At 53.5% G+C, this 27940-nt stretch overlaps 2 protein-coding genes across 11 annotated transcripts; one reads left to right on the forward strand and one right to left on the reverse strand.

The window, feature by feature from the left end:
- Positions 1–190: 190 nt before the first annotated feature.
- Positions 191–6640, reverse strand: PRRG2 (proline rich and Gla domain 2). Of its 7 annotated transcripts, none has more exons than XM_070401567.1 (8): positions 6175–6636; positions 5763–5919; positions 5027–5131; positions 4710–4882; positions 4518–4557; positions 2103–2238; positions 1114–1260; positions 191–803 (listed from the first exon to the last, which is right to left on the reverse strand). In XM_070401567.1, the coding sequence occupies exons 3-8, from the start codon at positions 5115–5117 to the stop codon at positions 785–787; spliced, it is 606 nt and encodes a 201-aa protein (XP_070257668.1). In that variant the 5' UTR covers positions 5118–5131; positions 5763–5919; positions 6175–6636; the 3' UTR covers positions 191–784. The 7 variants fall into 7 exon arrangements, with proteins under 7 accessions (XP_070257668.1, XP_070257663.1, XP_070257665.1 ...); XM_070401562.1 differs by having other exon boundaries at positions 4710–4885; positions 5763–5828; positions 6590–6610; XM_070401564.1 differs by having other exon boundaries at positions 4710–4885; positions 5027–5169; positions 5763–5828; positions 6590–6604.
- NOSIP (nitric oxide synthase interacting protein) lies at positions 6641–20519 on the forward strand. Of its 4 annotated transcripts, none has more exons than XM_070401558.1 (11): positions 6648–6746; positions 12545–12706; positions 15942–16023; positions 16207–16277; positions 17285–17390; positions 18964–19045; positions 19135–19294; positions 19385–19512; positions 19631–19818; positions 19916–20024; positions 20415–20519. In XM_070401558.1, exons 4-11 carry the CDS (start codon positions 16208–16210, stop codon positions 20484–20486), a joined length of 915 nt encoding a protein of 304 aa, XP_070257659.1. In that variant the 5' UTR covers positions 6648–6746; positions 12545–12706; positions 15942–16023; position 16207; the 3' UTR covers positions 20487–20519. The 4 variants fall into 4 exon arrangements, with proteins under 4 accessions (XP_070257658.1, XP_070257659.1, XP_070257661.1 ...); XM_070401560.1 differs by having other exon boundaries at positions 12545–12684; XM_070401559.1 differs by lacking the exon at positions 6648–6746 and adding an exon at positions 11018–11476.
- The last annotated feature ends 7421 nt before the right edge of the window (positions 20520–27940 follow it).

A 27940-nucleotide genomic window follows, 5' to 3' on the forward strand; every position in this document is an offset into this window, starting at 1 on the left:
GGGGGAGGGGAAGGGGGGGCGGGCGGCGGGGTGTCTGGCTGTGCTCCGCTTCCTCCCACAATCCCGTGCAAATGTAAAAAAAAGAGAGAGAGAGAGAGGGAGAACGAGAGACAGACAGCGCAAGCCGGGCTTGGGGGTGTAGGGCCCAACATTAGTACAGAAAACCAGCTCCACTACGCGCAGACGCGCCTGGGGTCGTGATTCAGTTTATTTCCATTTTTTTGCATTGTTTCACTTTTTTTTTGGTTTCTTTTCCAAAGAGCTTTTATTTAGGGGGAGAGCCTGCCCCTGATGAGCACGGTTGCAAATATGCCCCCCACCCTTTCCCTGGGTTGCAAAGTGCCCCTGTACGCGCGCGGGGAGCGCACGAAGACACGCGTGTGCACGGGCGGGGCTCTGCGTGTGTGTGGCCCGTGTCACTGGAGGCGGGGGGAGATGCCCGTGTCTAACCTCACACGCGAGTCTGCACACTCGGCCTGCGTGCCTGGGTCCGAGTTTCCACAGCAAGCCTCCCACAGGGGGCGGGGATGACGGGTACCCCCAAGGTCAAGAGAGCGTTGGACCCCGCGGGGTGCCGGAACGCGGGAACACTTTTGCGGAGACGTGAGTGGATCCGTACGCGGCGGAAACACGTGTGCCAGGGTAGGCCTCGAGCCGGACGACCCCTACCCACTCCACCCCCCGCCCCCAAGCTCAGCTCCGCAGTTTTAAGAGTCTTGGGGGCTTCCGGAATCCGGTGTGAATCTGGGGCATGGTTCGGGGAACCCGGCTCCGAAGTAGATTCTCACCGAGGCCGCTGGAGGCTGCATGGGGAGGGGCATGGGGGGGGGGGGGAGAGTCAAAGACCCGGCTGTTTTCCCGCCCCCCTCCTCGCCAACCCAGACCTTTCCGAACCGCTCTGGGCGTCCCAGCCAATCCCAGACCCTCTGGGCACAAGACCCACCCTCCTCGGAAGCTCCACCCTCTCTGGCTGGGCCACGCCCCCGCGCTCCAACCTCGCCCAGAATAATAAGCTCGGAATTCCAAGCCCCGAGCCCACGCCCCGCCCCCAGCCGTGGCCCCCCCCCCCCCGCCCCTCTGCGCCCCGCCTCCGGGTAGAAGGCAGCCCCGCACCTGGTGTAGGGTGGCGGAGGTGCGTCGTGCACCCCAGAGGCCGCTAACGCCTGTTCGTAGGTGGGGAGGCCTGGCGGTGGGGGTGGCGGCAGGGGCGTTGGCGGGCCCGGGGGGCTCAGGGGACTCAGAGGACTGATGAGCTCGGCCCTGGGAACAGAAGGTGCACAGTTAGCAGGTGAAACCTACGGGATAGAAAGATGGGGAGGAGGAGGGAGGACGTAGGGACCCAGAGACTCGGCATGGCAGGGGAACATGTGGAAGGGAGATGAACCAGGCAAGAAAGAGGGTCACCTTCAATCTCACACGCAGAAAAGCACCTCAAAATGACAGGCAGATGCGCAGGGACAGGCAGACCCAGAAATCAACAGCTGCTGAGAGAGACTCTTATTCACAGACACACAGGGACTCCAGGTATAGGCAGAGGAATGGAGAGAAAGCCAGCCTTCAGAGGCAGGTGGACGCGCACAGAGACAGACACGACACAGAGATGCCCACTGACAACAAACTCTTGGCAACCCCCAGACCCACCGTACTTGCAAGACTGACGCTCAAGCGCCATTTTTGGACCCCGCCACTGAGAAAGACACACCTAGACACCTCCTACAGGCGCACGCAAACACACTGGCTACACCCTGTGCCACGGAAGCTGACATACCACAGCCGCCCACAGACACCCAGAGACCGCAGGCTGCTGCTTCACCAGAGACAGTGGTCACACACAGATAATCACACCGACACCTGGTACGGCAAAGGCCGGCAGTGAATGCTGGTGGAGCTCCTCCTGTGTGCCAGGTACTGAGGATATAGTCAGACAGACACGCCACAAGCGGACACAATCTCACAGCCTCACTCTCCACATGACTGTCTCCGCAGATCTCTCATCCACCTGCCCCCATCTCCTTAGGTTGACCCGTCCTCCCCCCCCTCCACCCCCCACCTCACCCTTCTCTCCAGCCCCCAGCCCCCCTTCCCCCCTGAAGTCCCCTTACTCTTGAGGACTCGGTAGCTGGCTTCTGCTACGTCGCCAGTGTAGATACCAAAAGGCTCCCAGGCCAGCCAGCACAATGACCAGGATGCCAGATGTCAGCCCCACAACCAGGCCTGCTACATCCACTCGTCCACGCCCTGTGGAGGAAGGAGGGGGGCGGGGAGAGGGAGCCACTGCCCCAGGGCTGCCACCCACCCCAATATCCAAATGCCTTTCTCCTGAGGGAAGAACACTGGCCAAGAAGCAAGGCAGAGCTGGGGCTACTTCCTGGCTGTGTGATCTGAGGCAACTCACCTCACTCATTTCTCTGAGCCTCCATTTCCTGCTCTGTAAAATGGGACCATAATCCCTCTCTGACAGGTTGCAAAAATTCAATGAGATTAAATGCACAGAAGACCTATGATCACTTCAACTGGTACTAGAAAATATGGCAGCTGTATCCCCCTGAGGATAGAAGCCCCTCCCTAGAGGGTGGTTCAAGACCGTCCTAAGCAATCCATCTGCTAAGACTGCAGGTGACACACTACAGGTAAGGTAGGGAGGTCAGGTGGCCAACTCTCAAGCCCCCCCCCCCCCCCACTGAACACTGCCAGATTTAACAAATAATAATATAGGACACCCCACAAAACTTTACATACACAACAAATAATTTTTAAATACAGATATATCCCATGTATTATTAAGTGGGGACATACTTATACTAAAACAAAATGATTCGTGTGTATTTGAAATTTAACTCAGGAAGAGGGCGGGGGTAATTCCTATATTTTATCTGGCGTGCAGCCCCTTTCACCAACCAGGCAACTGAGGGGCAAGGTCTCAACTCTAGAGGAACTGCAGAACCCACAGGAAGGCTTTGGAGTTTACCAGAAGGCTAGAAAAAAAATCATTTATCGCCCTGGCTGGTTTGGCTCAGTGGATAGAGCGTCGGCTTGCAGACTGAAGGGTCCCAGGTTCGATTCCCGTCAAGGGCACGTGCCTGTGTTGTGGGCTGGATCCCCAGTGTGGGGTGTGGAGGAGGCAGATGATCGATGATTCTCTCTTATCATTGATGTTTCTATCTCTCTCTCCCTCTCCCTTCCTCTCTGAAATTAATTACAAAAATAAAAAATTTTAATTTATCAATGGAGGAACTTAGGGACCTTCCTCCAATAACAGATGGCTGGGTGACTAGAACTCACATGCCCCCTTTCCTAAGGTGCAGCCCCTTTAGCAATCCAAGGCTTGTGTCTGAGGAAAAGTGGGGGGGGGGGGGGGTGTGCAGGGAGGACTCCAGCTTCATTAGGTCTTGCTGCTGGGGAGTCCAACTTCAGCACTGGGTGGGGGGTGAGGGGTTCCTCAAACAGCAAACCCAGGCTTTTGGCCTCTTAACAACAAGCTGCTCTGAGAAGGCAGGCCCCCTCTGACATGTTTCAGGTGGATTCAAGCAGTAACCAGGCATCCATAGGCCTGTAGCAACGCCCTTACCTCCCCTAGCAACCCGTCTCCAATGTGAGGACTCCTGCCCAGACCTAGGGCCTGTTGCTATGGTACATCCACCCCTAGCAACCAGGCCAAAAGGGGGTGGGGCATCTGGTGCCCGGAAGGGGGTCCTCTGGTGGGCAGGAGGCCTAGGGTCCTGAGCTTGGCTAGGTGTGGTTGCTAGGGAGAAGGCCTCCTTAGCAACCAGGCCGAGGCTGGGATGGGCTGTGGGGAGGAGAAACCAGCCAGGTAGTGAGTGCGGTGGCCGGCGGGCTTCCGTGGTCCGGCCAGGCCCGGCCTGGTTGCTAAGGAGCAGCCCCTCCCCCCTTAGCAGCAAAGCTGCAGCCATGCCGGGGCCTCTCAACTCAGAGGAGGGTTGGAGGGTGGGCGGACTGGTCCGGTGAGGATGCACCGGTTTCCATGGCCTGGCCTGACCAGGCTGTGTTGCTAGGGAACAACCCCCCTAGCAACCAAGCTGCAGAAGGGCTGGGGCTCTCTCAGGTGGGCCAGCGCCTCTAAGCCTGGGGCCTGATGGGCCCCAGGCTGTAACTCCTCCCTCCACCCTCACTTCCCGCTTCCTGGGGACATGGGACCTCTTGCAATGAGGTGTGGTGGGTTCCTCAGGCCTCAGCTCTGGTCTCCAAAGAGAGGACACTTTGCCTGGCTGGTGTGGCTCAGTGGTTGAGCGATGATGACCCATGCAACCAAGAGGTCGCCGGTTCGATTCCTGGTCAGATCCCCGTGCAGGAGGCAGCCAATTGATCTCTCTCTCTCTCTCTCACACTCTCAAAATCAAAGTTAGAAAATATTAATTAAAAAAGAGAGAGAGGACGCTTCTAACAACCACCTCCAGGAACCCAGGAATCGAAGAAGTTGGGCTGGGAGTGTTGGTTCAGCCTCCGTGGGAAGGGCTGCCTTAGCTGCACAGACCCAGAGGGAGTGGCCTCCTACTCACCTGCCTTGCCATTGTGGATATACGTCTCCCAAAAGTGCTTCTGGAAGGGGTGGGAGTAGAGAAGGTGGAAAGACAAGCTGTCAACGGGCAGATTCCACACACCCAACCAGCCACCCAGATTTCTGAGACCAGAGGGTAGAGGGAGTTGAGGGCCAGGATCCCCCCAGGGCCTGGGGCCCCCCAGGCTCTCACCGTCCGGGTATTATCCTCAAAGTACTCCCTGGCCTCTTCCCAGGAACACTTCTCCTCGTAACACTCCCGCTCCAGGTTCCCTGGCGTGAACAGCTCCAGGTCCCAGTGATTGGCTCGACGAATTCGTCTGTGGCTGCCCAGGTAGCTCTGGGCCTCGGGGGAGTCCAAGAAGACTTCTGGGCCCAAAGAACACGAGGGACAGAAAAATGGAGGACTAGAGACATGGAGGAAGCTATGGGGCCCTGGGGTACGAGGGGGTAGAGACAAGGGTCCAGGATGGGGAAGGTGGATGTCAGAGTCTTCCCCCAAACACTCACCTTGGTCTTGCTCCTCGCTGGGTGAGGTGTCCAGACAGGTGGTCAACCCCAGGTACAGCAGCAGCAGAGAGGGGTGGCCCCTGCCCCTCATATTTTGTGGACCACCTGGAACGAGGTGTGGTATAGATGACCAAGGCCTCCGCCTCGAAGGAAAGAGAAGGAAAGAGGCACGGTCTCCCTGCCTGGACTCCGTGGCCCGTGAATTATAATCATAATAGCAGATACTGCCCTCGCCTGTATTCTGGGCCAGACACTGTTCAAGGTAGTTTGCCTATATAACAGTTTAATTTTCACAATGGAGGAAACTGAGCCACAGAGAGGTCACAGAACTTGCCCAAGGCATACGGTTTGCAAGATCCGAGCAAAGGCAGCGTGCCTCCGGAGACTTGAGCTGGGAGCTTGTCTTTCCCCCCTCTGTGTTTGCCGTCCCCCGCACAGTTTTGACACACAGTAAGTGTTCATAACCATGTCCATTGGCGATCAGGATCCCTTCCTTCCTGTTATTTCCACAGGTATCCCTCTGTCTCTATGCCCATTGCCACATCCAGTGACAGAGATCAAAGATTACAGGAGAGGCAAGAACCAGGGGCCTCAATTCTTGAGTCCAGGGGGAGGTGGGGGAAGAGGCCCTAGACTCCTGGGCTTGGGGGCCCTAAATTTCTGGGACCCGGAGGGTCAGGGAGCCAGGATGCCACGGTCCCCAAACCAGGCTCTGCCTCCAGGGGTATTCACTTACCTGCCCAGACTTGTGAGCACTGCCCCCTCCTCCTTAATCGGGGCCTCCTAAGCCAGCTGCGGCCAGCTGTGTAGAGGGGCAGGAGAGAGGGGCGGGAAGAAAAAGGAGGGGTTCCCGGCTCCCGGTTCTCTGCAATCCTCCCAGATGATCGCGGCTTCTGGCAGAGGGGCGGGGTTTGCGACTACCTGCCCTGGGCGGGACTCAGGTAAGGGACAAAATATTTAAAGGGACCTTATGATGAAGGGCCTAAGGTCCAGGACCCTATAGGAAGGCTAGGGTCTAAGACACCCTGGGGGCACGTAGGGAACTGGATAGGCGCCTCCTCCGCTCCTCCCGCTTCCCCAGCGGGAGTGCGCCCAGCCAAGTTAGGGAAACAACCGTCTAGGTCTCCAGATATCAGATATCTACGTACCTAGAAGCTGGCAGGAACGGTATGCCTTGGTCCCTAGGGGTGGGTGGGTATGCCATAATTACATTCCTGTTTCCTGGGGCGATTTGAACGGCTCTGACTTGCGATTTCTCTATTGCTCCATTTTTAAATGGGGACAGAGAAGTTGTCCCCTATTAATTGTCTTTTTCCTTACAACAAGAAAAGTGGATGCTATATTTAAGGAAGTGGGTTCCCAATGCCTGGGGGAAGTGCTTAGTCCTTAAACTCGGGCTTGGAGAGACGCAAAGCTTTGGGTTACAAGCAAGGAAATCGCCTGGCCCGGGAGATGCCTAGCAGATACTAAGCGCACCCCATATTCAAGCCAGCTTCCCTAAACGGAACCTTCGATCTGTCTCTCACGTTTCCGGTGGGAGGAAGAGACGAAGGGAGGACTTACCGAGCCAGACGAGGTACCTCCGAGACTAGGGGCAGCTTTATATCCGGTTTCCTTCGCCGCGCGGAAGTGGGTGGAGCTAAGAGGAAAAACAAGCGCTCTTTTCCGGGGTAGGGGCACGGTTGAAGCATCCACGAAGGAGCTAGGAGTCGTTTGTGAGGTGAGTTCCAGGAGGTGGAGGGATAGTGCTGCGGCCTCCTTCCCGCGGGCTGGAGTCCTAGGGTCCCGAGGAAAACCGGGACAGAATTTCGATAATACAGTCGTCTCTCAGTGTCTAAGTTTCTCCTAATTTAGAGCAGTCTCCCCTCCACTCCACTCTGATTTTTCCTTCGTGTAATTGATTCATTGAAGAAACTGGGTCCGTTATTCTGTTGATAATCCCGCCATCTGAATTTTGTCTTTTTGCTCCTTTGTAACCTCGTTTCACTTATTCCGTTATGCCAGGCGTCAGCAGGCCAAGCTCAAATCCTGCTGGCCTCTCTAAAAAACAAACAAACAACAAAAAACAGCCCTGACCTGTTTGGCACAGTGGTTAGAGCCTCGGTCTGCGGACTGAAGGGTCCCAGGTTCGATACCTTGTTTGCCGGCACATCCCCAGTGGGGAGAGTGCAGGAGGCAGCTGATCGATGTTTCTCTCATCGATGTTTCTAACTCTACCCCTCTCCTTTCCTCTCTGTAAAAAAAAAAAAAATCAATAATATATATATATATTTTTTAAAAAGCTTTATTGGCATACACTAGTAATTCACCTAACATATAGTGCGCCCATTTAAAGTGTACAAGTCAGTGCTTTTTGGTATATTCACAGCGTTGTGCAACCGCCACCCTGATCAGTTTTAGAACATTTTCATCATTAGCTGTCACTCCCCATTTTACACCCCTTCCCCAGCCCCAGGCAACCACAAATCTACTTTCTCTCTGTATGGATGGACCTAATCTGGACGTTGCACGTTTCCGTCGGGCTCCTTTCACTTAGCGCAATGTTCCCCAGGTTCCTCCGTTTTGTAGCCTGTATCAGCTCTTCTCTCTGGCTGAGTAACATTCCTTTGTATGAGCTGTACCATATTTTGCTTATCCGTCTATCAACCGATGGCCATTCGGTTGTTTCCACCGTGGGGCTATGATGAAAAACGCTGCTATGAACCTTTGTGTACAGGGGTTTGATGTGGACATGTTTTCGTTTGCACTGGGGGTGGAATTGCTGAAGCAAATGTAACTCTGTGTCTAGCCTTTTGAGGAACTGCTGGAGTTTTCCGAGGTGGCTGCTCCATTTTACGTTCCCACGCTCCGTGTGTGAAAGTTCCAGTTGCTCCACACTTGTTATTATCTGACTTTTTTTAAAAAAAATATTTTTATTGATTTCAGAGAGGAAGGGAGAGGAAGAGAGAGATAGAAACAACAATGATGAGAATCATTGGTTGGCTGCCTCCTGCACGCCCCCTACTGGGGATTGAGCCCACATCCCGGGCATGTGCCCTTGGCCAGACTCGAACCTGGGACCCTTCAGTCCACAGGCTGATGCTCTATCCACTGAGCCAAACCGGCGAGGACTATTATCTGACTTTTTATTTTAGTCATTCTAAGTCAGTCTGAACTGGTATTTTATTGTGGTTCCGGTTGCATTTTCTCAGAGATTAATGATGTGCAGCATTTTTTTCCCATGTGCTTCTTGGCCATTTGTATGTCTTCTTTAGAGGAAAGTCTATTCCAGTCCCTTGCTTATGTTTGATTTGGGTGGTCTTTTTATTATTGAGTTGTCATTTTTAATATACTTGATACACAATTGTCTTTTATTAGAGCGATGCTTTGCAACCACCACCTGTTTTTATGCAGCCTAAGAATGGTTTTAACGTTTTAAATAATTAGAAAAAAAATCAAAAGAAGACTCATATTTTGTGACCTGTGAGAATTAGGCAGTGTGCATAAATAAAGTTTTATCGGAACACAGCCGTGCCCAATCATTTACCTAGTGTCCACGGCTGCTTTTGCCATACGAAGGCCAGAGTCAAACAGCTGTGGCAGGGGCCCCATGGCCCACAGAGTTGAAAATCTTTCCTATCGGGCTCTTTTTTCTCTTTTCAGTTCTCACCTGAGGACATGCTTAGAGAGAGAGAGAGAAACATCGATCGATTTTGCCTTCCACACATGCCCCGACTGGGGATCGAACCTGTGATGCAGGTTTGTGCCCTGACCAGAAATCAAACCAGGAACCTCTCTGTGCACAGGGTGACGCTCAACCAACTGAGCACTGTGGCTGGGCCAGGCCCTATCTGGCTCTTTGTGGTCAACAATCCTCTGACTTCCTAGAATCAGGAGGTTAAATCTAAGGGCTTGATTAAAATTTAGGTTCTGCCATTTATGACACAAGTACTTAGAGTTGGTAGCTTCATGCTGCGTAATGCCTCCTTGTCCCACTTTGGGGACGGTGAGGTTGTTGGGGGGCTCCAGGTGGTGTTTAAGTTTGTCCCCTCACCCCAAGTTCCTGTGTTGAAGTCCAGCCCCTGGCATAATTATTTGGAGATAGGGAAGTAGGTAAAGTTATATAAGGTCGTTAAGAGTGGGGTCCTGCCCTGACCAGTTTGGCTCAGTGGATAGAGCGTTGGCCTGTGGACTGAAGGGCCACAGGTTCGATTCCGGTCAAGGGCATGTACCTTGGTTGCGGGCACATCCCCAGTAGGAGGTGTGCAGGAGGCAGCTGACCGATGTTTCTCATGGATGTTTCTAACTCTCTATCCCTCTCCCTTCCTCTCGGTAAAAAATCAATAAAATATATTTTTTAAAAAAAAGAGTAGGGTCCTGCCCTGGCCGGGTGGCTCAGTTGGTTGGAGCGGCCTCCTGTGCACCAAAAGTTTTGGGGTTTGATTCCCTGCGAGGGCTCATACCTAGGTTGTGGGTTCCACCCCCAGTTGGGGCACACACGAGAGGCAATCTCTCACAGAGAGATCGATGTTTCTCTCTCTCTCCGTTCCTCTCTCTAGAAATCAATAAGAATCTATCCTTGGGTGAGGATTTTTTTTTAAAAAGGTGGGGTCCTGACCCATGGGGTTGGTTCCTTATAAGGGGAGGAGATGCGAGAACAGGGAGAAAATACACGAGTGCTGTCGAGGCACCCAGTCTCTGGTATTTTGTCTTGGCAGCCCTCGCCCACTAATACAGATAGGAACAGCGCGAGCCTCATTGTAAAGCCCCAATTCCCTCCTCTCCACGAGCAAGTAGTAGCGCCCCGAGAATATCCAGTTCCCATCCGGTTTTCCGTCAACAGTTGTGGCCTGAATCAACTATGTCATCAGAGGTTGCAAAACAATGGTTTTCCAGTTCTCTCATTCTGCCTACATTTTTTATCCAAGTAGTTTGGTTTTGGTCTTTTGTTTGTTTTAAATATATTTTTATTGATTTCAGAGAGGAGGGGAGAGGGAGAGAGAGATAGAAACATCAGTGATGAGAGAGAATCACTGATCAGCTGCCTCCTGCATGCCCCCTACTGGGGATCGAGCCCGCAACCCAGGCATGTGCCTTTGGCCAGAATCGAACCTGGGACCCTTCAGTCTGCAGGCCGATGCTCTCTGTCCACGGAGCCAAGCCGGCTCGGGCTGGTTTTGGTCTTGAGCCACGTCCAAGAAGCTGTTGAAGGGAGTGACTTATTCACAGTTCCATTCTGAAAAGCTCACTGGCTGGTCTGTCAAGGAACAGAGCGAGGAAGAAATCAGTTAATCCTCCTGGGCATCAGTTATCTTTTTTTTTTTTTTAACATATAGGTTTTTATTGATTTCAGAGAGGAGGCGGGGGGAGAGAGAAACACCAATGATGAGAGAGAATCATTGATCGGCTGCCTCCTGCACGCCCCCTACTGGGGATCGAGCCAGCAACTCGGGCATGTGCCCTTGGCCAGAATTGAACCTGGGACCCTTCAGTCCGCAGGCCGACGCTCTATCCACTGAGCCAAACCAGCCAGGGCTGGGAAACTTTTAAGTATGTTTGGAACAACTGGGGTAGTGAATGTATGCTTGCACCGATACATTTTATGAAACCTGTTTAAGAACAAGCATCTGCAATGCAATTGTAGTGTCTGACTGGAGATGTGTTGAATGAATGAAGTATATTCTGGATTTTGAAGACAAAAACAGCAATTCTCAGGCTGTGACCTCCCTGGGAGGACCGATAGCTGTCACGTGGTTAGGAGTGCCGCTCCAGAGCTTGGCTGCCTGGGTTCGAATCCCAGCTCTGCACCTCCCAGCTGGGGGTTGATTCTGTGAACTTGTTTGCTCCCTGTAAAGTGACAATGATGAGAAAGAAGAGCTGGTGTGCCCTGGCCGGTTTGGCTCAGTGGATGGAGCATCGGTCTGAGGACTGAAGGGCCGCAGGTTCGATTCCCAGTCAAGGACACGTGCCTCGGTTGCGGGTTCGATCCTGTGTGAGAGGCAGCTGAACTCTCTCTCTCTCTGTCTCTCCCTCCCTCCCTCCCTTCCACTCTCTAAAAAAAAATCAATGCAAAAAATAACCTCTGGTGAGGATTTAAAAAAAAAAAAAAAAAAGAATAGCTGGTGTTACTTTGATGTGCCTCCGAGATACTAGCGGCAGCCGATGGCACTCGTCCCGTTTTCTATTTAGAAATTGGCCGCACAGAGGAGACAGTGTCGCTCGGTGGCTGAAAGCTCGGCTTCCTGAGTTTCAAAACCCTGGCACTGCCACCTGCCAACCCTGCGCCCCTTGGCCAGCGGTTCTCAAACTTTTTGGTCTCGGGATCTTACAAATCACTGAGGACTCCCACGAGCCTCCGTTGGCGTGAGTTCTGTCTGTGAAGAGGTGCCCTCGCCGGGCCCTGGCCGGGCGGCTCAGTGGGTTAGAGCGTCGTCCCAGTCCACCAAGGTTGCGGGTCCGATCCAAGAATCAGTAAGTGGAACAACAAGTCCATGTTTCTCTCTCTCTCTCTCTCTCTCTCTCTCTCCCTCCCCCTTCTTTCTCTAAAAATCAATAAAAGCGTATCCCCGGGTGAGGATTAAAAAAAAAAAGACTTGCCCTATGAGAAATTAAAACAGACATAAAATTTTTATTATATAATTAACATAACACTCATCCATTTACTAGTAAAGTGTACCATGCAGTGGTTTTTAATACAGTCACTATTTTGTGCCACCATCACCGCTTTCTGACTCCAGAACGTTTTCATCCCCCCCAAAATAAACCCCACACCCCTTAGCACCCACTCCCCGTTCCTAGCCTGGGCCAGCCACCGGTCTCCTCCTGTCTCGACGGCTTTGCCTCCTCTGGACATTTCTTACAAAAGGAATACCTGGTTTTTGTGCCTGGTTTCTTTCATTCCCATCATAAGGTAACAGACGTTTTGAAAGCCCAGGGGTGCACAGCACACGTTCAGTTAGCCTTCAGAGTGGCGATGACCATAGAGGACAGGGGCAGGCTCCTGGTAGGGCCTTGGGGAGTCTGTGGACCCCCTGAAGGTGCCTTAGGGGCCTGTGAGAGCCAGTGTCCTAGGCAAATGGCTTCGCTTCTTTTCTTTTTTTTTTTTTATTTTTTATATATTTTTATTGATTTCAGAGAGGAAGGGAGAGGGAGAGAGAAACATCAATGATGAGAGAGAATCATTGATTGGCTGCCTCCTGCACGCCCCCCACTGGGGATCAAGCCCGCAACCCAGGCCTGTGCCCTGCCCGGAATCGAACCCGGGACCCTTCAGTCCGCAGGCCGGCGCTCTATCCACTGAGCCACACCAGCCAGGGCTTCACTGCTAAGCCTCAGTTTGCTCCTGTGCAAAGTGGGGCTGGTGATGGGACCGGCCTGGGGGAGGCTGAGGTTGGGCGATGGGTGAGACGGGGCGCAGGTTGGCCTGTGGTCAGGGATCCAGCAGCGTTACTCTGATTATTCCCATGACTTCCTGGCAAGGTGAACAAACAAACAAACAAACAGAAAACCTCTCTCTAGCTGTTCCTCTCTCTCTTGAAGGAAACATGTCCCGGCCCGTGAAGCCAAAGACGTAGAAATACCCTGTCCTTGGCCACGAGACAAGCAGCCCAGCGCCAAATGCCGCAGAGGGTCAAGGCAGTTGACAGCTAAGAATAGACGGGGCGTGTGTCCACGAGCAGGTCAAGCTGACCTTCATGAGTGGTAGTCGGGGGCTGGGCGGAAGCCGGGGGCCGGGGCGGAGGGGGGGGGGGGGCAGGTGAGCCAGGGAGGCAGCAGGTGCTGGGCACTTGCTCAAAAGCTTGGGGGCGGGAGGAAGTTGGACGGGGGCGCTGTGGGTCTGCGCGGGGGTTTCACCAAGGTCAGCTTCTGCAGGCGGCACAGTGGCCACGGTGGGGGGATCGCCGGGCTCTGCATCGCTCTTGGGGGGCGGCCACCCGGGCGAGTACGTTTGTTAAAATGCGATAATGCATCCTGAAGGCCTGTGCCTGTACAGTATTCTGTAGAAACAAACCCAAAAACAAAGTGGCTTCTGGAAGGCACCAGTAGGGGGCGAGCGAGATCCATGGCTCAGAGAGGGGGTTGTGTCTCCAGGTTTGAAAGTGAAAAGCAAGTTTCTGAAAGTAACCAGAAGAGGGAAAGAGAGATGAAGTTGCTTTTTACATGTGGGGAGCCCTTGGTTATGTTGCCCCCCCGCCCCCCGCCATCCTCCTCGAAACCAGAGCATAGAATATTCCTGTGTGTTCCAAGCTCTGCGCATGGCCTCACAGCAGCCCAGCCCCTCAGCCAGACCCCCTGGAGATCCCCAAAGGAAACTGAGATTCGAAAAAGGGCCAGCCACCTAGCGTCACACTGAGTGGGGGGCCAGCCGGGGACTCGGGCCCAGGACGGTCATGTTGCTTAGTCCTCCGCACGCTGCTCCCCGTAACCCGCCTTGTTCCATTGACTTATTCCTGCTTATCCCCTGGTCAGTCCCTCCCCTGCACGGGCAACCATTTCATATGTGCATTGCTGCTGTTTGTAGGAGTTCTTGAAAATGTATCGTTTGGGCGCCTGTAGATTGTTAGTGATCTCCTTTAATTTTTGTTTTGTTTTGTTTTGTTAATCCTCACTCACTTTTTTTAGAGAGAGAGAGAGTGGAAGGGAGGGGGAGAGACACAGAGAGAGAAACATCAGTGTGAGAGAGAGACATCGATTGGTTGCCTCCCACACGCGCCCCGACCAGGGCCAGGGATCAAGCCTGCAACCGAGGTACGTGCCCTTGACAGGGATCGAACCTGGGACCCTTCTTCCGTGGTCCGACGCTCTATCCGCTGAGCAGACTGTCTAGGGCTGATCTTCTTTAACTTCTTACTTGCACCCAACATTATGGGTTTTTTTGTTTGTTTTGTTTCTTAAATTCTCACCCAAGGAGTGAGGATAGTTTTCCCATTGATTTTTTAGAGTGGAAGGGAGCGGGGAAGCGGGGAGAGGAGAGGAACTTGATGAAATGACCACTGTGTGTCCAAGATCCCTAAGGCTGGCCCTTGTGGGGCCTCCTGGGTAGAGGCTGCTGGACCAACAGTTCCTCCTTTTGTTGTTGTTAACCCTCACCCAAGGATATCTTTTCCATTGATGTTTTAGGGAGAGTGGAAGAGGGGCTGGAGTAGGGGAGAGAGAGGGAGAGGGGAGAGAAACATCGATGGGAGAGACACACATCGTTGGCTGCCTCTTACTCGAGTCCGGAGCAGGGCCAGGGATGGGACCTGCAACCGAGGCACATGCCCTTGACCAGGAATCCAACCTGCGACCCTTCAGTCCACGGGCAACGCTCTAACCACTGAGCTAAACCGGCCAGGGCCACATTGTGTTTTTGTGATCTACCCATGATGCTTTGCACACACCTAGTCAGTTGCATCTCTGGGCTGGGTAGTCTCCGTGACGGGCAGTTACTACCCATCCTCCCTGGGAGGGGGACGTTCCGTTGCCCTTGATTCCCCTTCACTGTGAGGGACGCTGCTGTGGCCTTGCTCCCTTGCTGGTCTCTCTGAGACTGGCTTTGGGGCACATACACCCCCGTGCAGACGGGCCTACGCTCACTTTGCTGAAGGACCGACAGCCCGTCCAGGAAAGGCTGACCCCGTCGCCTCTTCCCGCAGCGTCACCCGCGGGTTCCCGCGGCCCCACCCCCACCGCCTGGCCTTCTCCACCTTCCTGAGCTGTGCCCGCCGGCCCGGCCAAGTGTCACATGGTGCCTCACTCGTTTCCATCTGAGGGGACTCCGAGCAGCTCTGCCCTTGTTGGTCTTTGAGCGGCTTCTGTCAGCTGCGTCTTCGCGTCCTTTGCTCGTTTTCCTCTTGCGTCGCTGGTCTCTTCGTGTCGATCTGCCAGTTCCACGTGCAGTCAGTTCCATTCCGCCGCTTGCTTTGAAAACTCGGAATTTACTGCAGTGGATACATTGGGGATCGACTTGAGGGTAAAGCAGATTCCCCCTCTGCTTACATGAGGCTTCACCCACGAGAAAGGCTAAGTGAACCCAGAAACTTGCCCTCAGTTGACATGAGCGTAGGCTGACCAAGCACACGCACACGCGCACCCCGAACGTCAGCCGGGTGCCACAGGACCCCAATGTGCAGTGCCGGAAGCCGGTCCATCCTGCTGCTTGACACAGTCGCTGCAGGGAAGAAACATCTGTACAGCATATGTTTCAAGGGACCTGGTGTATATGGCATACTGTTCTTAATATGTTTGCTCCCCTTCTTAGCGCTATGTGTTTTAACCAAGGTCACCTCTCTGAGAAAGGTTGTTTCCCCAGGTGGGGATTTTTCCCTGGAGTTAGGGATAAACAGGACTAAGGAAGGGAATAAATCAGTAAAACCCCTTAACTAAGTGCCAGGCGGGTAGTTAATCACTTTAACTATGAGCAATCATGCTTAAGCTACATAATCTTTACTTAGGATAATCTCCTTCAGTTACTTCCTTGTAGCTTAACAGAATTTGGAATGGAGATAACAAACGCCCTAACCTTTGGAATAGAATGGATAGGATTAAAATCAACTGGTATAAATACAGATGTAACAGGAGAATAAGAACAGAACCTGGCTAGAGATCCTGGCTAGAGATCCTGGCTAGGCTGCTGATCAACTGAACGCTGTCTCCATGTCATTTCTTCTTCGCCGGCTCCGTCCACACCTTTGGGAACCCCTGGGCCTGCTAGGGTTGGACCCCAACAGTGCAGGGCCTCACCCACCCACAGCTGGTGCTAGAGCTTTCCCTCAGCCCTGGCTGGGGTGGTTCATTCGGTTGAGTGTCGTCCCATGAACTGAAAGGTCAGGGTTGTGGGCTCGATCCCCAGTAGGGAGGATGCAGGAGGATGCCCGTTGATGTTTCTCTCTCCCTCTCCCTTTAAAATCAATAAAAATGTATTTAAAAATAAATAGAACTTTCCATCCGATTTCAGGTAACTCCTCCCACACCTCCTAAGGCGCACCCCTGCCAGCAGGACACCCACTTCTGTGAGCAAATTCCGGGTCTTTTTCAAGGTAAAGCGATGTCTCTCTTTTGGAACGTGCAGGAATTCCTTAAGCATTTAACGTGTGGGAAACTGTCCGCCCCTGCCCCACCGCCAGCTCAGCCCCGAGGGCTGTCAAGGCCCGTCCTCCCTGTCCCTGTGCGGCTCCCTCTGGCCCCCACGGCTCTCCAGCTGCCCCTCCTTCCCTCCCTAGGATGACGCGGCACGGCAAGAACTGCACCGCGGGGGCCGTCTACACCTACCACGAGAAGAAGAAGGACACAGGTACTGGGTGGGAGGGGACAGATGCGTCTCAAAGCCACCGTCCCGCTTGGCACTGACTGTGCTTTCTGCGCGTGTCTCTCTGCCCTGGTGGTCACGGCCACATAAGTGACAGCCCACCACCCAGCAGCCCTGTTCCCCTCCCCCACCCCACGTGATGGGCACCGCCTTAGGTCCCTCTGTAGGTGAACACGGCTAATCCTCCCGCAGAAGGGTCACTGTTGCCATAGCAATATTCCCGAAGAAGAAACAGAGGCCCCGGGCGGTCAGGCTCCGCAGCTCGGTCAGAGCCAGAGGGCTTCCGGAGCCTGTCGCCTACCCGCTGGGTTAACACCTTCCTGTGGGCAGTGCGGTCCTCGCCCCAGCACACAGACACACACAGCCCACTGTTTTTTGTTTTTGTTTTTTAATCCTCACCCGAGGATATTTTTCCACTGATTTTTAGGGAGAGTAGAAGGGAGAGGGAAAGACAGAGAGAAACATCGACGTGAGAAAAACACATTGATTGGTTGCCTCCTGCACGAGCCCCGACCAGGGCCCAGGCCGGGGAGGAGCCTGCCACCGAGGTACGTGCCCTTGACCTAGAATCGAACCCGGGACCCTTCGGTCCGCAGGCCAGCGCTCTATCCACGGAGCCAAGCCGGTTAGGCCCACAGCCCACTCTTGACTGCCTGTTTCTCTAAGCTCCTCACCTATGAGTTCTCAGTGCCTTTCAGTTTGAAGAGCGGCGTGTCTCCTCTCTCTCCATCCCTTTTCTTTTTAAAAATTTTTAAATATATTTTTATGGATTTCAGAGAGAAAGGGAGAGTGAGAGAGAAATAGAAACATCAGTGATGAGACAGAATCACTGATCGGCTGCCTCCTGCAGGCACCATACTGGGGATCGAGCCCACAACCCGGGCCTGTGCCCCGACTGGGAATCGAACCGTGACCTCCTGGTTCATAGGTCGACACTCAACCACTGAGCCACACTGGCCGGGCTCTCCATCCCCTTTCTTGTCTGTCCCCAGCGGCCTCGGGCTATGGGACCCAGAACATTCGACTGAGCCGGGATGCCGTCAAGGACTTCGACTGCTGCTGCCTCTCTCTGCAGCCCTGCCATGACCCTGTCGTCACGTGAGCTGGGCACGTGGGTGGCGAGGGCAGGGGAACATGGGAGGGGTCTGTCGGAGTGGGTCTAGCCACCACCTCTCAGGTTCAGGGTCCTCGTCTGAGAGGTGGCATGATCCTGCAGGTGTCATGGTGGGGCGTGGAAAGATTACGTTTGTAATAGAGGGGCGGGCCATCACAACAGCTGGCCTGTGGAGCACGCCCCGTTACCTGCCTCCGATGACCCAGCAAAGGCTCCCGCGAGGTCATAAGTGTCGGCCCTTGGCCCAGTGCCTGGATGTGGGCTTGGGCCCAGGTTTGTTACAGAGATGGTGATGGGAGTGGACGGTGGCCCCGGGTCCCTGCGGCACCTTCAGTTCACTGATTCCCTAGAAGACCTCACAGAACTCAGTGCCAGTTGATTAGAGGGAAAGGATACAGATTAAAATCAACAGAGGGAATGCCCTAGCCCAGCGGTCGGCAAACTCTTTAGCCAACAGAGCCGAATATCAACAGCACAACGATTGAAATTTCTTTTGAGAGCCAAATTTTTTAAACTTAAACTATATAGGTAGGTATATTGTTATTAACTTAACTAGGGTGCTCCTAAGCTGGCCTTTGCTAAAAACGTCCTCAATCTGATTGAGGTACGTTCGCTGAGGTTGACCCCTTCCAACTCTCCCATCCACACTCATCTTGTATACTTGTTTCGTCTCCTTTTGTTCATCCTCTCTGTATGTCCAAACCATCTCAACATACCTTTCTCAATCCTCGACACTACAACTTCTTTCACTCCGCAACGTTCCCTGTACGTGCGCGCCCACACGTGGTATTTTGTGGAAGAGCCACACTCAAGGGGCCAAAGAGCCCCGTGTGGCTCGCGAGCCGCAGTTTGCCGACCACTGCCCTAGCCGGTTTGGCTCAGTGGATAGAGCATCAGCCTGCAGACTGAAGGGTCTCGGGTTTGATTCCCGGTCAGGGCACATGCCTGGGTTGTGGGCTCGATCCCCGGTGTGGGGCGTGCAGGAGACAGCTGATCAATGATTCTCTCCCATCATTGATGTTTCTATCTCTCTCTCCCTCTTCCTTCCTCTCTGAAATAAATAAAATATTTCTATTTTAAAAAATAATAAAAAAAAATAAAATCAGCAGAGGGAAAAGGCACAAGGAGACCAGCACTTAATTCTTCCAGCACCGCCTACCAGGGACGCCCATCTGAGAGCCCCGTGTCCAGGATCCTTATTGGAGGTTGGTCACGCGGACATGACCATCCCCTCCAGAGGTCAAGTTGATACGTATGTCCCAAGCCCGCAGGTGAACAAAGGCACCCTTCCAGGAGGGCTTAGGGGGTCCCTCCCAGAGCCCATCCAGGGCCGGCCCCTTGGAAGGTGCAGGGTGTGGACAGCCCAGCCTGCCGAGTAACCCTTCCCGCAGGAGGTTCTCCCTGCGCGTCAGAGCGTGTGACTGAGCCAGGAGGGTCAGGACAGTGTGGTCTCCTCGGGGAGCTGAGCTGAGCGCTGAGCCGCTGCCTGTGGATGGTCTGTGGGCGCCCGGGGCCGGGAGCCATGTGCCCATGTTCTCTCCTCCGTCCTCTCTGCAGCCCGGATGGCTACCTGTATGAGCGCGAGGCAATCCTGGAGTACATTTTGCACCAGAAGAAGGAGATCGCCCGGCAGCTGAAGGTGAGGCGGAGAAGGGGGCACGGGGTGTGTTGGGGTTTTGATGTAAGCTCACCAGCAGGGCCTTGCTCACTTGTCCCCGCTGCCCGCAGGCCTACGAGAAGCAGCGGGGCGCCCGGCGGGAGGAGCGGAAGGAGCTGCAGCGGGCGGCCACGCAGGACCAGGTGCGGGGCTTCCTGGAGAAGGAGGCGGCCATCGTGAGCCGGCCCCTCAACCCCTTCACGCCCAAGGCTGCCTCGGGAACCGGCCCAGGTGAGGGGGGCAGGCTTGCGGGTGGGTGGGGATCCCCAGGGCCAGGTACCTAACCAAGGAACGGCATTGGAACCCCTCTGCCTCCTGTAGATGATGCCCAGGCTGGTCCCAGCGCCGCTGGCCCCGCGGGCAAGGACAAGGACAAGGACAAAATGCTGCCCAGCTTCTGGATCCCGTCGCTGACCCCCGAGGCCAAAGCCACCAAGCTGGAGAAGCCCGTGAGCACCCCCTGCCGGCAGGCACCCCTGCGCCCACTTTGCCAGCGTCTCCAGGGCACCCTCCCCGGGACCCCCCTCCTCCCGCACCTGGCCCAGCCCCGCCTCTCTCCTCCTGCAGTCGCGCACCGTGACCTGCCCCATGTCCGGGAAGCCTCTGCGCATGTCCGACCTGACGCCGGTGCGGTTCACGCCTCTGGACAGCTCCGTGGACCGCGTGGGGCTCATCACGCGCAGTGAGCGCTACGTGTGCGCCGTGACCCGGGACAGTCTGAGCAACGCCACGCCGTGCGCCGTGCTGCGGCCCTCGTGAGTCCCTGTGGGGGTGGCAGGGGTGTGGCCAGGGGTGTGGCTCTCCCTCTGGGTGGGGCATGTGAGCGGTGTCCCCACCTTCCCCTCGCCGCAGGGGGGCCGTGGTCACTCTGGAGTGTGTGGAGAAGCTGATTCGGAAGGATATGGTGGACCCTGTGAACGGGGAGAAGCTCACAGACCGCGACATCATCGTGCTGCAGCGGGTGAGCAGGGCCCCTTCCACAGTGCCTTCCTGCCAGGCCCCTCCCCAAGGCCCCGCCTCCTCGCAGGCCACTCCCTCCCCGAGGCCCCGCCTCCTCAACAGGCCACTCCCTCCAAAGGCCCCGCCTCCTCAACAGGCCACTCCCTCCCCGACGCCCCGCCTCCTCAACAGGCCACTCCCTCCCAAGGCCCCGCCTCCTCACCAGGCCACGCCTCCCAAGGCCACGCCCCTCGTCCCCACTCCTACCCTGGACCTCACCCTTATCCCAGGAGACCCGCCCCTCACCTTAGGCCCCGCCCCTCCTGGCCTGGCTGGCTTGGACCACCCCACCTGCCCCACAGCCGGCCTTCACGCTTCACTCCCCCCCCCCCCCCACCCCCCCCCCCTGCAGGGCGGCACCGGCTTCGCGGGCTCTGGAGTGAAGCTGCAGGCAGAGAAGTCGAGGCCCGTGATGCAGGCCTGAGAGCGGGAAACCAAATAAAGGACTTGGAAGCGACTGGCTGGCTGTGCAGCGCCTTCCTTCGCCCCTGGAGCCCCGGGGCCCGGGGGACCCGAAGAGGCTTTGCGGCGGTGGCGGGCCTGCTGGGATGACTGGAGTTTGAAAGCTGGGCTGAGTGTTTAGCTTGGTCGCGGGTTAAGGGTAAAATCTGAGTGAACTCAAGTGCACAGCTAAAATCGATGGAGTGGCCAGAGGTTCAAGTCCCAGCCATGGCCATCTAGACCAGTGGTTCTCAACCTTCCTCATGCCGCGACCCTTTAATACAGCTCCCCATGTTGTGGTGACCCCCAACCATAAAATTATTTTCGTTGCTACTTCATAACTGTAATCTTGCTACTGTTATGAATCGTAATGTAAATATCTGATATGCAGGATGTATTTTCATTGTGACAAATTGAACATAATTAAAGCATAACAATTAATCACAAAAACAATATGTAATTATATATGTGTTTTCCAATGGTCTTAGGCGACCCCTGTGAAAGGGTCCTTCGACCCCCAAAGGGGTCACGACCCACAGGTTGAGAACCGCTGATCTAGGGCGCCACTTTAACAGGCTAAACAGGGCCCCCCTCCCCGAAAGGACATGGTGGATCCTGTGCACCAGGGACGCCCACGAGGTTTTGTGCCAAGTGTGAAGCCTGTGAGGTGTCCAGGAGCACCCCTGCCCTGGAGGAAGTCCAGTTCCGAGAGAATGCCGCAGGCAGCCGCCTGGGAAGGTGGCAGGAACCCCAGGAGGGTGAGGAGGAGGAGGGGGGTGCAAAGGACTTCGAGGGTCTGAGGCCAGAGCAAGTGGGGGTGGGGGGGCACCTGGTACACCTGCCTGGAGTTCCCACTTGACCAGAGAGCAGGCGCGGCCCTGAAGCTTTCTGTGTGATGACCATTTAATCACAAAGCCTCCCTGGGCCGCGTGGAAAACTAGAGCAGACAGGCAAGCAAAGCTGAAAAAAAAGACAACACTCCTGCCTCCTGGGGATGCTGATACCTGCTCCTTCCAGGTCTTTCCCCACCCACACGTTTTTCAACCCCGGTGGGAGCTCAGTGCCCAGTCTGCCCTGTCGTTGTGGTCAAAGGGCTGCGCATCTAACACCCAGATGCGATTCCAAGGGCCAGGAAGTGTCCCTGTGGCTGCTGTTCGGTCCAGCCCCCTCTGGTGCAAGACCCTGGTGCTGAAGGGAAAGGTTTCAGGGGGAGGGTGGGTGGGGTCATCCACACACCCTGGGAAGCCCCCAAACCCAGTGTTTGCTCCCCCAGACACTTCTAGAATCTTCCCTTGCCCGGCCAGTGTGGCTCAATGGTTGAGTATCGAGCTATGAACCAGAAGGTCACAGTTTGATTCCAGCCAGTGTGGCTCAGTGGTTGGGTATCGAGCTATGAACCAGGAGGTCACAGTTTGGTTCCAGCCAGTGTGGCTCAGTGGTTGGGTATCGAGCTATGAACCAGGAGGTCACAGTTTGGTTCCCGGCCAGTGTGGCTCAGTGGTTGGGTATCGAGCTATGAACCAGGAGGTCACAGTTTGGTTCCCGGTCAGGGCACATGCCCAGTCTCAGGCTTGATCTCTGGTTAGGGGGCGTGCAGTAGGCAGCCAGTCAATGACTCCCGTCACTGATGTTTCTAACTCCCTCTCTGAAATCAATAATAAATAAATATATTTTTAAAAGCATCTTCCCTTGGTCCCTATTAGTCCTCATAGCCCCTCTTGGGGCCCCAGCCCCTGGAAACTGGCCCAGGTGCCTCTAACATTCCAGAAGCCCTTACCCTCTGAACCTGTGAATCGACAGTCCCCGGAATCCTGGCCACACTTCTGGGATAGGGAAGCTCACACCCATTCCCCAGAACAGCCCACTGAGGCTCAGAAGACAGCTTGCCCAAACTCGCACTGCTCAAGGCCTAGCATAAGCCAAGTTCACCCAGAGGTCTGCCACCTCCAGAGACACCCACCCCAGGCTTGGCTCTGCCCTTCCCCCCATCCTTTCTACCCTTCTTCTCCCAGGTATTCCCAGTTTCACCCCACAGACCTCTCCACCTTTATACCCAGCCCACTCTCAGATCCCCCTCCCCTACACACCCCCAATCCTCCTCTTTCCCAAGCACCCTCACCCACCCCCCAGTCCTTCCAGTTTTTTCTCTCAGATCCTCAAGGTCTCTCATCTAGTTCCTGTGTGCTACGGACTACCCCCCTTAACCCAAAGAACTTCTAGGATTTCCGCCTGCACCTTTATTTCCACAAGAAGCCAAAATCCACATCTTCTATTCACAGGCTATTTGTGAGAACGGGGTAGGGAGGTGTCAAGGTCTTTCCTCCAGGAAACAGGTTTCCTTTAAGGTTTCACCGCTAACAAGAGCCCAGCTGGTGTGGTTCAGTGATTGAGTGTCAACCCATCAACCAGGAGGTCACAGTTGGATTCCCAATCAGGGCACGTGCCTGGGTTGTGGCCTCAATCCCCAGTCGGGGGCTTGCAGGAGGCAGCTGGTCAATGATTCTCATCATTGATGTTTCTATTTCTCTCTTCCTTCTCCCTTCCTCTCTGAAATCAATAAAAAATATATATACATATATTTTTTTTAAATATATTTTATTGATTTTTTACAGAGAAGAAGGGAGAGGGATAGAGAGTTAGAAACATCGATGAGAGAGATCAATCAGCTGCCTCCTGCACGCCCCCCAGTGGGGTTGTGCCCACAACCAAGATACATGCCCTTGAGTGGAATCGAACCTGGGACCCTTCAGTCCGCATGCCAACGCTCTATCCACTGAGCCAAACCGGTTTGGCTATATATATATTTTTAAATGTACAAAGGTAGCCTTAACCGGTTTGGCTCAATGGATAGAGTGTCGGCCTGCGGACTCAAGGGTCCCAGGTTCGATTCCGGTCAAGGGCATGTACCTTGGTTGTGGGCACATCCCCAGTAGGGGGTGTGCAGGAGGCAGCTGATCGATGTTTCTCTCTCATTGATGTTTCTAACTCTCTATCCCTCTTCCTTCCTCTCTGTAAAAAATCAATAAAATATATATATTTTTTAAATAAAAAATAAATGTACAAAGGTAACAGGAAAAGGAAGCAGTCTTGGCCGTTGTGGCTCAGTTGATTGGGCAGCGTCCAGTGCACCAAAGGGTTACTGGTTCCATTCCTGTCAAGGGTACATATGCCCGGTTGTGGGTTCGCTATCACATCACATCAATGTTTCTCTCTCCTTCTCGCTCTAAAAATAAATTTAAAAATCTTAAAAAAAAAAAAAAAAAAAGAAAAGAGGAAGCAAGGCAGACAGGAGAAGAGAGACAGGAAGTGGAGGTTCCCTAGACACTGGTCCGAGTTTAGAGCAAGAAGCGGTCATGCCTGTTGGTGCGTCTCAGCACCCCCCTGGCAGCGCTGTCAGACCGCTGCAATTGCTTGTTCAGATGTTTAAATGGGGAGATTTATTCTGGGAAAAGGACAGCCACATGGACAGGGAGCAAATCCTTGCTTGCCAGGGGAGGGGGAAGGATTGGCTATAAGGCTGGGGGTTGGCATGAGAATCCGGGGGTGGAGGGGAGGGAGCTGTTCTGTACTGTCACATGTGCTGGCACCTTCCATGGAGCATCGTTTATTTAGAAAAGACCAGAAACAACCTAAATGCCGGTTAGCAGAGAACTGGTTAAATAATCTATCTTAAAAAAAAAAAGAAATCTATCTAGGGAAGTAGTTCTCAGCTGTTAAAAAGACAAAGGAAATGAAGATATTCTTTTTCTTTTTTTTCTTCTTCAAAGTGTAATCTAGGTCACTATGATCTCTGAGAGAGGAAGGGAGGCGGAGAGAGAGAGGAGCATCGATCAGCTGCCTCCTGGGTGACTGGGGATCAAACCTGCAACCTAGGTATGTGCCCTGACCTGGAATCGAACCCACAACCTTTTGGTGCACCGGGCAACGCTCCAACCAACCAAGCCACCTAGCCAGGGTGAAGACACTCTTCATGGACTAAACTGAAATAGTCTTCAAAATATATATTTCAGCCCTAACCGGTTTGGCTCAGTGGATAGAGCGTCGGCCTGCGGACTCAAGGGTCCCAGGTTCCATTCCAGTCAAGGGCATGTACCTTGGTTGCAGGCACATCCTCAGTAGGGGGTGTGCAGGAGGCAGCTGATCGATGTTTCTAACTCTCTATCCCTCTCCCTTCCTCTCTGTAAAAAATCAATAAAATCTATATTTTAAATATATATATATATTCTTCATTACCTCGATAAAAAGTAAGTAAATTTAAAATCGGAGGATTCTGACTCAAAAAAAAAAAAAAGATTGAGAAAAACAAGAGAGGTCGTGCCCTCCATGGCCCTGGATCTGTCTCTTGCTTCAAGTATTTAGAAGGAACAGACCCAGGGACGCCCCTTCTTCCAGCCTCTGATCACCCCCAATCTCTTTTCCAGTCACCACCTTCTAGGAACCACCGCAGCCAGCCTCAGCCTCCAAGATCAGCCAACACCGGTTTTTTACCTTAAATAAACTCCTATGGCCAAACAACCACGAGCCCCCAAATCCGTCACAATCATTCCACGGAGGTGGAGGCTGCGGTCACCCGCTGGCCGCCCGGCCTCTGCGGGCCTCCCGCACCTACCTCTCTCTGGGCCTCCATTTCCACTGCGGGGATGTGACTCTCAAGGGTGAGAGTCGGCCCAGAAGAAGCGAGGGCACCGAGAGCATCTCTTACAGATGCAAACCAGCCAGGGGCCGCGCTCTCTTCCAGGACGTGCCGGAGCCTTCCCCAGGTGGTGAGCAGAACTAGGGCCTCGTGGAAGCCGCTGTGGTCCCGGGGAACAAGAACCAGGCCCTTTGGACCTGCAGGCGCAGACCCTCAGCTCTGCGACTTCCTGCAGGACCACTTCCGGGGTGAGCAGGTGAAACGCCTCAAGAAGAGGGGCCACACCTGTCTCACCTCCGCAGGCTGCGGGCCCTCAGGCTGCGCTGGGCAGGAGTCGCTGGGGAAGGCTCTCCCTCCAGCACGACCAGGAGCCTGTGGAGCCCAGAGGCCTCTGAGGGGCCCCTCTGCATCCCCTGGTGTCTGGCTTTTGCCCGAGCCTCACCCTGAAACTACTAGCCATTCTTTTAATCACCCTGGAGCCCTCTCCCATGCATTGGACCAAATGGAAACAATTAAGCTTTTTTCAGGGGAAAAAAAAAGAGAGAAAAAAGAGAGGTAAAAATCTTGTCAATCATCTGCTATAATTTCTATTAAAAGAAGAAAAACAATTGGTATATATTTGCTTACATCTATAAAGTCTTTCCAGAAAGAAACACTGGCTACTGCGCTGGCTGGTTTGGCTCAGTGGATAGAGCGTCAGCCTGCGGACTGAAGGGTCCTGGGTTCGATTCCGGTGAAGGGCACATGCCCAGGCTGCGGGCTCAGTGCCCCATAGGGGGCGTGCAGGAATGGCAGCCGATCAATGATTCTCTCTCATCATTGATGTTTCTGTCTCTCTCTCTCCCCCTCTCCCTTCATCTCTGAAATCATAAGAATTCAAAAAAATAAAAATAAATAAAGAAGAAACACTGGCTACTTGTGCACTTGGTGGAAGGAAGAGTTCATTTCTGGTATCAAGCATCTTGTATATTTGGAAGTTTGTTATCTTGCATGGCCAAAACTTTAAAATAACCAAAATGCAAAAGATTAAAAAAAAAAACTTGAGCCCTGGCCGGTTTGGCTCAGTGGATAGACCGTCGGCCTGAAGGGTCCCAGGTTCGATTCCGGTCAAGGGCATGTACCTTGGTTGTGGGCACATCCCCAGGAGGGGGTGTGCAGGAGGCAGCTGATCGATGTTTCTAACTCTCTATCCCTCTCCCTTCTTCTCTGTAAAAAGTCAATAAAAAAAAATAATAATAATAATAATTAAAAAATAAATAAAATATATTTTTAAAAAACTTGATGAGGTGCTGGGCAGCTTGCTATCGTAAGTTGTTCTGTAAAAGTAATTTTGTTACCTTGTGTGAATATTACTTTGATTTTTAAAAAATATACAAATTTGCCCTACTTCTGTATAAACCAGCTCTCCTTCTCCAACCACTAGGGGGCAGTATGTTATAACTAAAAGCTTGGAGTGGGACACTGGGATTATTCAAATTCCAACCCTTCCATGGATTAACAGTTATAAACTCTGGATAAAACTAAAATAATAATTAATAATAATAATAATAATAATAATAATAAATTAATTAATTAAAGGCACTAGAAAGTGAACAGAAACAGGCAGGAACTGGAGGGGAACTGAGATTCACAAAGAGGAAAGGCAGTGGGTGACTTTCTCGGCAGCACAGCTTTCAGCCTGGGGTTCAGTTTCTAGTTCACCCCCAGAGGCAGGTACAACACCCAGAGGGAAACCGCAGGCTTCCTAGCCTGAAGCACCACAGCAACAGGGAAGTGGGGTACAGGCCTGGGGAAGAGAGAGCCGGCCGGCTGGCGTGGCTCAGAGGCTGAGCGCCGACCTAGGAGCCAGGAGGACACGGCTCGATTCCCAGTCAGGGCACATGCCCTGGTTGCGGGCTTGATCCCCAGTGGGGGGTGTGCAGAAGGCAGCTGATCCATGATTCTCTGTCATCAGGATGTTTCTATCCTTCTCTCCCTCTCCCTTCCTCTCTGAAATCAATAAAAAATGTTTAAAAGAGAGAGAGAGCGAGAGCATAAATACTAGTATTGAGGGCTCACTTTTGGTTGTGGTACATTCTACAGGTTTTGACAAATGTAAAATGATGTCCATCCACCGTTACAGCATCACACAAAACCGTTGCACTGACCTAAAAATCAGGGGCATTTTTTAAAAGATGATTCTTTAAATGTGTTATTAATTTTTAGAGAGAGAGGAAGGGAGAGAGAGAGAAACATCGATGAGAGATAAACATCATCTGGCTGCCTCCTGCACGCCCCCTGCTGGGGATCAAGCCAGCAACGGGGGCATGTGCCCTTTTGGGAATCAAACTGTGACCTCTTGGTTCATGGGTTGACAAGCAAACCACTGAGCCACACCAGCTGGGCAGCTTTTTTTTTTTTTTTTTTTAAATGAGAGAGGAAGGGTGAGGGAGAGAGAAACATCGATGTGGGAGTGAAACATTCATTCCTCAACCGGGGATGGAGCCTGCAACCCAGGCATGTGCCCTGACTGGGAACTGAACGGCAACCTTTTGGTGCACAGGAAGGTGATGCCCAACCCACTGAGCCGCACCGGCCAGGGCTCAGGGGGATTTTCTGGAAGCAAACTTTGAAGTGCATCACACAGAAAAGTGGACACATCCTGCATGGACAGCTGGGCTCATTTTTATAGGCTGACCTCCCCCGCCCCCGGAAACAGCTCCCAGCTCCAGCTCCGCTCCCCATTCCAGTCCTCTCAAAACGGGGGGCACCAGCCTGATCTCTGACCCCCAGGTTAGTTCTGCCTGATCTTGAACTTCCTGTAA

This window comes from Myotis yumanensis, unplaced genomic scaffold (genome assembly GCF_028538775.1).
Source record: "Myotis yumanensis isolate MYYU_CA2020_CCGP unplaced genomic scaffold, mMyoYum1.0.hap1 SCAF_23, whole genome shotgun sequence".
In the NCBI taxonomy this organism is placed as follows: domain Eukaryota; kingdom Metazoa; phylum Chordata; class Mammalia; order Chiroptera; family Vespertilionidae; genus Myotis; species Myotis yumanensis.